The sequence below is a fragment of the Panonychus citri genome, unplaced genomic scaffold (genome assembly GCF_014898815.1).
Source record: "Panonychus citri isolate SS breed McGregor unplaced genomic scaffold, ASM1489881v1 Contig00110, whole genome shotgun sequence".
Lineage (NCBI taxonomy): Eukaryota > Metazoa > Arthropoda > Arachnida > Trombidiformes > Tetranychidae > Panonychus > Panonychus citri.
This window is the reverse complement of record NW_026515515.1, coordinates 357,566-370,318: the sequence shown is the minus strand read 5'-3', so window position 1 is coordinate 370,318 and position 12,753 is coordinate 357,566. Positions and strand designations below refer to the sequence as shown.

The 12,753-nt window shown below is 30.3% G+C and overlaps 1 protein-coding gene across 2 annotated transcripts in view; it reads right to left on the bottom strand.

Annotated features, from left to right (window-relative positions):
- The window catches only part of LOC128389701 (uncharacterized), a 181,276-nt gene that overhangs the window by 50,184 nt on the left and 118,339 nt on the right, over positions 1-12,753 (bottom strand). For both annotated transcript variants that reach the window (XM_053349327.1, XM_053349329.1), the window contains exons 4-5: positions 1,329-1,472; positions 1,140-1,250 (exon numbers count right to left, since the gene is read on the bottom strand). In XM_053349327.1, the coding sequence (XP_053205302.1) occupies positions 1,140-1,250; positions 1,329-1,472 (255 nt within the window). The remainder of the gene's footprint in view (positions 1-1,139; positions 1,251-1,328; positions 1,473-12,753) is intronic.

Sequence of the window (12,753 nt, the reverse complement as noted above, 5' to 3'; positions counted from 1 at the left end):
CGGTTGGAGCAACAAAGAAAATAGTTGAAGCTCCTAATGGATATTGGTAATGATAACAATCGTCTTAAGATGAATAATTATAATAATAATAATAATATAAAGATAATTAAATCATAGAGAGAAAGAGAGAAGCGTAATTAAGCGAAAATGGTTAATTGTGATTGTGAGAATTGACCAAATGTAAATGGTCATAACTTGGTCGTTATTTATGTTATATTGAAGATAATTATATCAGTCGATTCACTGATTAATTATCTTTCTAATGATACCCTAATGATAATCTAATTCTGTGTTTTCATGATTATCGTGTCTGTGTCCCAAGTGTTCAACTAAACCTCAATTATTGACCAAAAATCAGAGTTTTTGGTTAATTACTTTTGAATCAATTAACCAATCAATTATGTTTATATATTGTCTGAATGTACTAATCAAGAGCTACAAGTTGATGTACAATTAATTATCTAAATAATAAAGGGGAAGAAAAAAAGACTTGAAAATAATGAGTTCCCATGTTAAGCTTATGGGTAAAAATGAAAAAGTTGAAAACGCTTAACGAAATGATTCCAATGATTAAATTGCTGTTAATCAAGTAGATTTAACTTGAAAATTAACTCTAATAAACCAACAAATAATAATAATCATCCATTTACCGTTATAATACTAAACAGGAGAGATTGAAAAACATTTCAATTAAAAGTGAGAACGAAATTTTTTCCCTCAAAAATTTGATTATCACTTTAAACTTTTAAATGAATGAATTTGAATACAAAAATCAATCCATTGATTAAAGTTCATTAAATCAGAAAACTTTACAGGTAAGTAAAAAAAAAGATTCTGCTAATGTAATGAAAATTTACTCGGACACACTTGAGTGATCATTTTTGATTGTTTACTTTTAATTAATTTAATGTTCATTTTAGTTCGTGGCAATTTAACATATTTCAAAGGTAAAACTAATTAGTATCTTTTAATTTAAAACCACTACTTTGTAGTAGTCTACTTGTTTTTTGTTGAGGTTAATGAGTTAATATTATGCAAAAAGATACAAAATGATGTCAAAAAAAATGATCAACATGATATTATGGTCAAGTTATCCAAAAGAAAAGTTTGATATTATTAATATAATGAATTGAACTTACCACCAACAGTTACACAGACAAGTCGAAGCTCATCACCTTCATTGTATGGACCAATAAGTCCTCTTAATTCATTCCCTTGGACATCAGTTATTATTGGTTCTTCTGGTGGAACTGATTTATGAAAGAATATAAATTGAGAATTGAGTTGGAGAAAAATTGTTTTTATATATTGATTATTTATTTACTTACCAATTACTTTAAGACTAATTACAGTGTTTAATGTTCGCGCCTTTTTAAAATCGACTCGACATCTATAGACACCAGCATCCATCAATTTAATAGGATCAATTTGTAAAAATGCTGGTCGATTGTGTAAATTGAAATATGCTCGACCTGAAATTGGACCGAAAAGATAAACAGGAAATAAGAGGAAAATGATAAAGGAAAAAGAAAGATGAAAAAAAAAATTATTTCTCTTTGCGAAAACATGAAAAATTATCTCGATTATTTGAAGCAAAAGTAAGTTGAAAAAATTGAGGATCAACTTTAGGGTGAAATATAAGCATCATCTTCATCATTTCTCTGAGAATTGGTGAAACTTTTGTGTGTATGTGTGTATGTGTATGGATATATGAACATCATGGATAAAAATAATCGACTTGAAACGATTGAGGGAAACAGTTTTCAGTAATCACAATTTGTGAAACTCTGAGGGCTAAGAGATCGAGATAGGATCAAAAGTATACAAACTCTGAATGGGATCAGAGAGAGAGAGAGAGAGAGAGAGAGAGAGAGAGATGATATTTTCGGAATATGATTTATCTATTGTTTCATTTAAGTTTCAATTCATGTTTAATAATCACTTGTTAATAAAATATTTATATTACAGATGTATTATAAATACTTCATTAATCTACAGAGTACATTTCAAATGTTCAATCGATAATGAATCTAATTTGTATTTCCCTGTGTGTCCATGTTACCTTTTTTTTATGTATTTTATTTCTGGTAAAGGTTAATGAGATTTATTGTTAGCATGAGTAATAATGATGATGTGATTTTGATTGTGTAGTAGCTGATGATTAGATTGTAAGAAGGAGATGGGAGGAGAAGGAGGAAGAGGAGGATGATGAACGCAAATATTAGACAAAAAAGACAGAGACACTGGATTGAAAGTGAATACATATTACATAATAATATGTGGAATAGTAAATGAAGAAAAATTTTCTGTTGATTTAATCCGTTTCAATGAGCATTCACATAATAGTAGATGAAGTTGGAACATTTATGATGATGATGAAGAGAATAGTGAGACAGGGACGAATATGAGAGAGAGAGAGAGAGAGATGAAATGGTGAAAATGGTAATAAAAAATCGCATGACTGAATTTTTCGCTCCCTTTTCCAATGGCATAGTGATGATGAGGAGAAAAAAAGAATCGCAAAAAAGAGAGAAAAAGTAAAAGATGATTACAATATAAAGAGATTTTGAGTTGGAATTATCATTAAACAATTTTCCATTCCTTGGGTATTCATAGATATCGAAATTTCTTGATCAACTGAGTAACTTTTTGCCTCTTTAAGTATTCTAAGCTATACACTAAGAGAAAGAAGAAGAAAAAGAAGAAGATGATGATGATGATGGTTTGGCAAAAGCCTTTAAATTTCAATCATGTTTCAAATTCAAATGGATTTGATTGAAGTTGAACAGATTTCGTGTGGAATTGAAAATCAGTTATCATCATCGATGATTTTTTGCTTCGATTTTTTTTCAATCGCAAGGAGAATATCATTTTGAAATCACTTTACGCTCATCAACAGAAACCATCATCATCATTATCATCATGCATTTGTCTTGTTGAGCAGAAAAAAAAGAAAATGATGATTACTGATGAGAATCTGGATGAAGATGATCCATCTTGCTTATCATTTTCTCAGTCAACATATACAGTATATCTCCCAATTGTAACACAAACGATAAAAAGACAAGAACTTTTTTTTCTACTCTGTGGTGAAATGATGGTAAAGAAAAGTTTTTTTTTCTCACATTGAATTGTAGAAAAGAAGAGAAAAAAGTGAATAAAAATGCTGAACATGATACGAGATAATCATTATCAGCATATAAGACTTCTTGATGATTACATGGTAACTCTATCGAGATTAAGTTAAGCATATTTCAAGATTCAAGGTGAATACAGAAAACACCACGTACAAGTAACAATTTACTTCAATCTGTAGCAATTGAGTCTTTCTATTTGTTGGATTTGTCGCAAAAAAAGTTCTTATTTCTGTTCTCATCTTTTTTCTTCTCTCTTTTATCTCTGGTAAATATTTTTCTTGGAAATTTCATCTAATGATTGTAACGTTGATATTTGTATGAATATGAATCTGAATATCTCTAGAACTTTTCTTCCCACACACATACACAATGTTCAGTATGGAAAATAAAAAAACTTTTCGACTCTCGAAAACTTTCAAAACCAGGATTGCCATTAGAATATATTAATCGATTGCCTCTTTTTTTCTGGCCTAAAATTGAAGAAGGAAAATTTTGCTTCTCTGTTCGTATTCTCAAATCTTGGAATGGAATAATTTTGTTTTTTTTTATTCTTTTCTTTCTGTCTCTCTTTTCTTCAATGGAAATAACAACAATCTTATTTTATATTCAGCTTATATGTAGATAAATATATTGTGTGGGGATAGAGTTGGCAGTTGTATCTTATCAACCTTCTTGATAGTATGTTACCTTTTCCTATGATTCTTGTTGGAACTGAATGTTGATGTGATGCCAAATGATGGAAACAATTGCAGACGAACCTCAGAAATAAGATAAAGATGTAAAAAAGAGGATGAAGAGAGCAGAAATCAGAATGAAAAGAATAGATGTATTTTTTTATTCTTTTTACTTATATGTTGCTGATAATCTATATAAAGAAAGAACGATTCGTTGGAACAGTGGAAATAATGGAATAGAAAATGTAAGAAAGTTGTAAGAGAGAGAGAAAGTGAGAAAAGAGGAAAGAGGAAAGAGGAAAGGGAAAAGAATGAAAAAAAACTCCAAGATGCATGAAGAAAAAGATGATGAAACTATTAAGATGAAGTTAAGTTTGAAAATGTTTTTGAGGTTCCAAGGAATCTGATATAATAGATTTCATGGAGATGATCATGGATCCCTTAATCTTCGACTTTATCATCATCAGTTACCTTTAAGTTTTTTTATTCTTTTCTCATTTTTTTTGGCTTATCGACTTGATCACCTTCCACATCACTCCCAGTTCCTTCAAAGTGTATTACAAATATCTACTAAATTGGGAGGAGCATCTATGAGTTTCTATCCTGAGAAGTGATGTGTTGAACTTGTGGTGGGTCAAAAGTGTTTTTATATTTTTAGCCTTCAGTATTCGTTTTACCATTGTTACTATTATATATTGATCATTACGCCCTTTCTTCATCATTATGTCAAATACATTCTGTAAATAAGTAGATGCTGTTACACTAAGCAAATCCCAAGGTGAATTCTCATCAAATCAATGGATTTCTCAATTAGTTTACTTTATGATTGTTGGTATTTGGTTTTTTGACATTTCAAGAAAGGCAAAAATGGATCTCATACCGCTTTGCTACACATACTACTGTATACAAACTGCTAAAATAAGGATAACATGCAAATGTCATTCATTAAGTTCATTGAGTGAAATTGTTCATAATTAGTTAGCATAAAATTATGAAGATATTATGATTAAACTGCAATATCTTCTCATTGACAGTTACAATTTCAAAATCTTAACCAAGGATGAATAAGCTTGGAAAATCATAAAATGACCATCAAATGACCTTGAAACGCGTTAATTTACCAGTGACCTTAATGACCTTGATCTTTTAATATGACAATTGAGTATCGCTCAAACTGATACCACTCAAGTCTCGAGTCTCTTTGACTCTTGGTTGCTGAGAAAATCTCAAAAAACATCGGCGAAAATAGCTGAATAGCCCTGTATAATCAAATATTATACCCAAATTACTTGAGGGTAATAACTGAGGTTTCAAAATTTATCAAAATGAACTAATCAGTCTGAAATAGAAAAAGTTCTTACTCATCATAAACTTTTCCATGTACAATTTATGTGAATGTTAAAGTCACAAAGTTTCAATGGAAATGTTGATTTTCAATCCTTATTATGATATATTACATATATGATAATATAAGATATTCTTGTTAATGTGATTTTGTTTGTCTGATTCGCAATGATTCTGACTAGTAAAAAATGCTATTTCTTCAGTTTCGAAAATGAGTTTGCAAAGGATATTGATGATCGGAGAAGAAAAAAATTATTTACATTTTCAAGGATTAAAGGTTAAGCTTGGCAATAACTACGTTACTCTAGTTACTTGAGATTAAATCAATTTTTTTCTCTGTATAACTTTTTACTTTTATCATGGATTGAGAAAGTTCAATTGGGAATTTGCTATCAAAAGTGTACCAAAATATTGATATATGTGTCAAATAAGCAATTTCCATTGGAAAAATAGAAAAAGAAAACTTTTTCTCTCCCTCATCTTCTAATATCTTTAGGACTATTCATTTTTTTCTTCTTCTAACCAAAAATTTCGGTCAATTTCTAGAAAATTATTTCATATAAAGAGTGCTACGTTTTGGATGATAAAATAACCCTCAACAAATAATAATATCTAAACATTTTCCATGGTGATGATGCAATATATAATATTTGATGATTAGGATTTTGTGTCTATCAATCAACAAATGATATTAGTTTGTTTGAATGTTACTTTTGAATGAAATTGGTGGTGAAATTGGCCCATAAGTTGAGAAAGCATAATAGTATGGATAAGGGAAATGTTTCATTCAAATAAATGATATTACCAATTGACTTGTATTCTCAAATTCAGTTGAAGGTGATGTTGAATTCGTTGAAGAGAGGGTAAGAATGAATAAGAAAAGGGAGATAGAGGTAAATGATAATAATAATGATGATGATGATGAGCTCAAATGACCAAATAAGAGGAGAGAAACTGTTTCCGTTGAGAGGATAACTTGATGGTTGATTTTATTTCTAATTCTATGGGTCTTATGTTTTTACTCTGGGAATGAAATGGTCACCATATTTTGTGGTAATCAAAGGAAATCTTATTTTTCCAAAGGGATGGAGATAAAAAGGGAAACTAATTTACGTAAAGAAACAAACGTAGGATGTATTGTATTATTATTTGGACATTCTGAATAATCTAATTCTCATTCATGTTATTATAACATTTATAATAGAATATTAGAGATCATTGTTACTCCTCAATACACAGAATGTGAATACAATGGTCAGTCTCATTATGATTACATGGAATTGATTTGAACTCTAGACAACTTTTAGATTACATTTTATTGTATTTTGATATTATCGTTATTTGCCTATAAGTTTATATTCTGTTGGTTGATTTTCTTCTTCTTCTTCTTCTTCTTGAATTTCTTTCACCCTGTTCATGAAATTCAAGGTTTATTCAACTTAATGTGAACAAAAAGAAGAGTGAAAATTTTCATCTTCCATTTCAGTTCTTATTCGTCTTAAGTCTCCCTGTGAGTAAATCAAAATCCATTCCATTGAAATGGAAACATTTGTATTCTTGCAAAAATAATTTTCAGCTAAATGCTTTTCATCCTTTTCCTTGTTCATTCAATAAACTTGAAATGGTGATAAGGAAAATACATCTATCTAAATCTATGGGAATAGAGAAGTAAGAAGGAGGAATAAAGTCAAAAGGGAAATCGTTATTCTGCACTTGAGGGTATCAAAGAATAGTGAACAGATGATCTTGTAATGATGATACGATATCATGGTCATTATATTAGGACGATAAATTTGAGGGACAAGAAGAACAAAAAAGTTCTACAGGATCAAAGGTTACAATAAAAGTCCATTGAAATCATGTGAAACTTATGGTTACTTATGATAGTAAACTATCAACACAGAATTTGAGGAAAAAAAATAATAGATATGATCATTAATCGCTTACAATGGACAGTCACAATTTTCATGAGTCTAAGCTTACAGAACTTTTTTTGTGTATCCCTGTTGATTATATTTTGGTACTGGCGAAGAGAGAGAGAGAGAGAATTAGTGCTTCTCAGATTTCCAAAGTGAATTTCTGTCTAATTTTCTTTTCTTTTCTCAATTCATCCCATCATCATGAGAATTTTGTAATTCTCTCTCTCTCTCTTCACTTTTTTAGAAAAATTTTTCATCGTTTGTTTGTTTATATTTCTCCTTCCAGAGTTATTGTTTATTTTTCTCTCTTTTCTTTCTCATGGTTACAAATTTCTCTTACAGGGGACACACATATTCTTTTTAGATTTTTCGAGGATATAATATTTCAAGACATACTTTTTTCCCTACTCACCACCACCAACATTGATATTGGTCTGGAGAAGATGGAGAAAAAAAGTCTGAAGAAAAAATTTCGACAAAAAAAGTTTTCTCTTGTGGTCAGTGAACTTGAACATTGTGTGGACACAAGTAATAATCAAACAATAAATTCAATTTAATTCGCTTTTATTCATTTCGATTTGATATTTTACCTTTCTATACAGAACTATTCTGATCAATATGATATTAATCAGATTTCTCGCCTTTCACAGTGTAGATTCATTTGCTCATATTGTGACCATCGATGAGCAATTGATTAGTTTACATTGTCAAGAACAAAACTAATGTATTTCGACATTTATCTAATATAACATTCAGTTTGAATAGCTCGTGCCAAAACCACAGAAAGAAAGAAAGAAAGAGAGAGAGAGTCGAATGACTTGAACGTTAATTTTCAGATGAAAACCCATGAAAAGAGATAAACTGAAAGTTCAATGTTATTCACAACTCAATTTCAATATCAATGTTTTGTTATTTTCTCAGATTTAACATCTTATATTGATTCGGTTGCTTTACAATAGGAAAGAAAAATGAAATAGATGGATGAATCAAGGTTATTGGAATGATATTGTAAATCCAAAAGGGAGAAAAAAAATTCTGTTCTCTTTGATATCCATTGAAGTGATATTATTATTATTATGATTTTCTTTTAGTGGGTGGTACTGGAATTGAGGCAAAAAAAGGTCCATAAATGTATCATTATGAATACAATGATATTATGGAGAAGAAAAAAAAGCTGATTTCATGGGCGAGACAGAGACACAGAATAGGAAGAGAGAATATACAAAAATATATTCGACAGAAAAAAATTGCTGATAAACAATCTTATGAGTGGATATTCAAGTTGAACATGGAAAATGAACAAAAGTTTGAGTACAAAAAGCTGAATATATCCAAAAGTAACCTGGTCATTGGCGAGTTGATATCCATTTTATATGAATGAATGGAGTATAAAAAAAAGTTATAGCTTGTATATTATATGGAGCAAAAATATATGTATCATATACTCTGGGAGGGTCATCGGCTGAATCCATTGAGAGTGGATGATAAACTTAAGTGATGCGAAGAGAAAATAGATTTTTTTCTCTTCTCTTATACTTTTTTTCATCGTATTCCAGCAACAGAATCACAAATACAATGATACATAAATCTCTCTCTCCTTCTGTACTAGTATATGTGGTGTATATAAATAAAAGCCTCTGTTTCCTGATCACCTATCAACTTTTACCTTTTATCGAAGTCTCTTTATCATCCCGCAGAAGAAGTGGATAAAGTTAGGTGATGATTGTTAGAGGTTAATATCATCTCAATCAATCCAGGGAATCATATTGATTCAAATTACAAATTAACGATTAGGTTCAATGAATTTACTCTAACCACCAATAGAATGTAACTTTGATCAAGATTAATTCAATGTAATAACTTTAAGCGATAATTTCAAATTATCTGATCAATTTGTATTTTTCATACATTTAAAAACATTTTAGTTAGAAAGTGTCTAAGTCTTTTTTTTCATTTCATTTCACTTTAACATTCAACTCCTAAGCCGATGATGGCCTAATGAATGAACTAACGTGATAATGAGAGCGAAAAAGAAGAAGAAGAAAAAATTGATAATAATAACTCAGCATTAGTTTAGATAAATCCGATTATCCAATTGTTGCAGTTTCATGTTGGAATAATGATAAAACAAAATAATCAATAGAAAATCATTACTATCAATTTTATCAGATAATAATAATAATAAATATAATCTATTGATGTTATAATTGTGTGTAAACCTTTTCCAATAATATTAATCATTGTCATAGAAGTAGAAATATCTTTTGATTGTAATTAATCAGAATCAAAATAAAGCAAAATTCACTTGTGAGTATGTTACCTTTTTTTGGCTCATATTATGAGGTGTATATATTTTCATTCATCATATAATATGTATGATCTGTGGACTTGATAAATTACCGTTACTTTTGATATCAAGATATTTATCAAATTCTCAGTTGAAATATTAGATAAATTTTGTTTCATGTTATTTTAATACTTCTAATATCTTTGTGATGAGAATGTTGATCTAATTTTCTTGATCTGAAACCCATTTTTAGCTCTATTCCCACTTCGATAATGTTCACCAAGAGTTGGTGTAGTTCGTGTTGTTGTTTTTTTTTCTGCCTCCTCTTCACCAGAAATACACCAAGTATCTGACAGGTTCTGAATTCATAATACACAATGTACATGATGATCACTCTTGTATTTATAGTCAATCGATGGTTTGAAAAAGACACAAAAAATAGTATATATAATATACTGAGGTTGTCATGATAATGATGATGATGCAATTGAATTGAGAGAAAGTAATAATTAATTGAATTCATTAACTGAATCATTTACTTTGCTATAATTATCCCAAGTTTTTTTTAAACTCTGAGCTCTGCTTAATGATGACATTAAATATAATTGAACTTTTATTTTATATAACTGTCATTGATTGAAATAGGGAGATGACTGAATATATATATTTTTTCAGGGGAAAATGAGATAGTTCTGGGGAGAAAAAAACATGGAAATAGGGTTGAGGAGGTGGTAGATTTGGTGGTGTTAGTGGGTGGGTGAAAAATTAGCTCAATATCTTGTATTGAATTTAATTTAATCATATTAACTTGAGAGTGGGAGTGGGAATTGAAATGAAAGGAGCAATGAATATTCTGGTTGGATCGATAGTCAACAGTGAAATTGACTGTTTTCATAATTATTGTTGTTAGTTGATTATCATGGAGATGGATTCTCATAATTTCTCATGAAATCGTTGGAATGATGTTTAACTTATGCATAATAAATTCTGGAAAGATGATGGAATTTTTTCCCCTCCACCCCACTGTCTGCTTCTCTTTCGTTCTCTGACCATTCTATGAGTAACAATTTTCCGCTAAATGATAATCATGATGAACTTTTGGACAATGAAGATGATGTTAATTTGTGAAGAGGAAAAACAAGTTATCAGAATCAGATGTAAAGGGTAAATTGGATCATGTTGAAATGAACAGTTTGGTCATTCAAACTGAAACTTTTTCGCCTTCTTTGAAAGAGAGAAAGTGAGTGACCATTAATTAGAACTTAATCATGTTTTCTAAGGTTAAACTGTCATCCTTTGTTAGATTCATTTCCCTGAATACTTGTTACTCAACACTTGCTAATAGTTCTGGACAACATTCAACTTCTACTCAACATGAGAAACATGAATTACAATTGAAAATTAAGGTTCTTGAAAATTTTTGTTACTATTATTTGAAAGGATAAAATTCATGAAATCCTCAGTCTTTCAATTCCAATCACTATTATGATTTAGTGTTTGATTGAATATTTAAATTTTCTTAATTTTCCTTTCATTTTCAATCTTGGTCGTAACAATTAGTCAATTACGCGATTTAATTAGCCAAGATGCTTTTCTTTTAATTTTCAATTTAATTAATTTTCCTATTTATGTTAATCTCCTCCCTCAACTATAATTGTAAACTTTAATTGTTGTAATTGTCCAATACAATTGATTAGTATCCCTGATCAATAATTGATTTAATTCACAACTATTATTGTCTAAACTATCCTAAGGTTGATTAACCAATAATCAACAATTACAATTATAATTTCTTTAATTATGTTAATCCCCAATATCTAAAGATATAATTAGGAAAGTTCATATTGTTAAAACTCAACAATTAACCTAATTTCCTATTGTCTTTAACCACAAAATCTCTTCACCTAAAAGTGACTAAAATTAAGTCGCCAAAGTAAGAGACCCGAAATTCTCTTTCCTCATCCCTTTCTTTTCTCTTTCTTTTGTTTTTTAGTTTTTACCATTGGTAAGCCTACAAGCTTATCTAAAAAGTTCACTTCATCTTGAACAAAGATAAAGACCATAAGGTTCACTTATGACTAGACATTAGTCTAACCTTTTACTTTGTTTCTTTTATCATTTTAGTGATCAAAATTTAATCTTGTTCGCCCCCAATTTAATTTCTAATTTTTGTTTCCCCCATTACCATCCGTTCTTCAAGAACATCTTTTCTTTGTATTCTCTTTAGTCGTTGTTAATTAACCAACCTTACAACTACTCATTTAATCAATCAAAATTTCTAATTTCAATTAAATTCAATTGTGTTAAGTAAATTGTTGCCCTTAATTTAATAGATCATTTCAGTGATAAGTGAACATAATAGTGTTAATCAGTTATCCTAAACGAACTTGAATTCAGTTATTTTTGTGGAACTGAGTAATCTTCTTATTCAAAGTCTCAGACTTTTCCGAGTGTTCATCTCAAATCTATCTTTACAAAGATAATCAATCCATCTCATCCCTCCATCTAAAACTCTACCCCACAAATTGGCGACCCAGGCAGGATTGCTGATTGTTTCTATTGTGTTAATTCCCCTTGTTTCTGAATTCTATTGAATTATAAATCCTCAACATTTTACCAACATGCCTCCTAAAAAATCTAGAGTTACTGCTACTCTCCGCGCTGCTGCTGCTCGTGCTGCTCGCGCTGCGAAGGCCTCTAAGCGTCTTCTTCCTCCTGATCTTACCGAAGATCAATCCATCTCTGGTGACGAAACTATCGTTCCCAATTCACCACAACCTCTCTCGACTCCCATCAACCCCCATCCTCCGACTCGTGTCTCAACAGTAATTGAGAATCAAAAATCCTTAAAGGATATTAACTTTGGTGAAATTCTTTCTCTCTTCGAACTATGGAACGTGCCCGTGCCATTACGTTCGCTAGCTAAGAAAAAGCTAATCGACATCGTGTCAAACAATCTTCTCCTTATGGGTGAAGCTCTTACTCCAGATGAAGTTCTAAACATTTCCGTTGTAGAACTTAAACAACAACAAATCCCTAATTGGCTTCATGAATTTCGTGGTCAAAAAATCGCGGAATCGGAAATACAAATTTTCATTAAAAATATTGGTCGAGAAAACGAAACCATATTTTCCCTCACTCACTCAGAACTTTTTGCTCTTCCTCTTCCTCTCGGTGTCCTAAATAAAATAATGGTCATCCTCAACAACAATGGTGCTAACATTAACCCACCTTCAACTCCATCCATCTCTTCAACCGTCCACTCTAATGAACATTTAACTCCATCTACCTTTCTCGAACTGATGAAACAACTCAAGACAGACCCTCATGTTCCTGAGTTTAGATCTGGTGAAGATCAATATTCGTGGTTAGTGAAAACCCGAGACAGACTC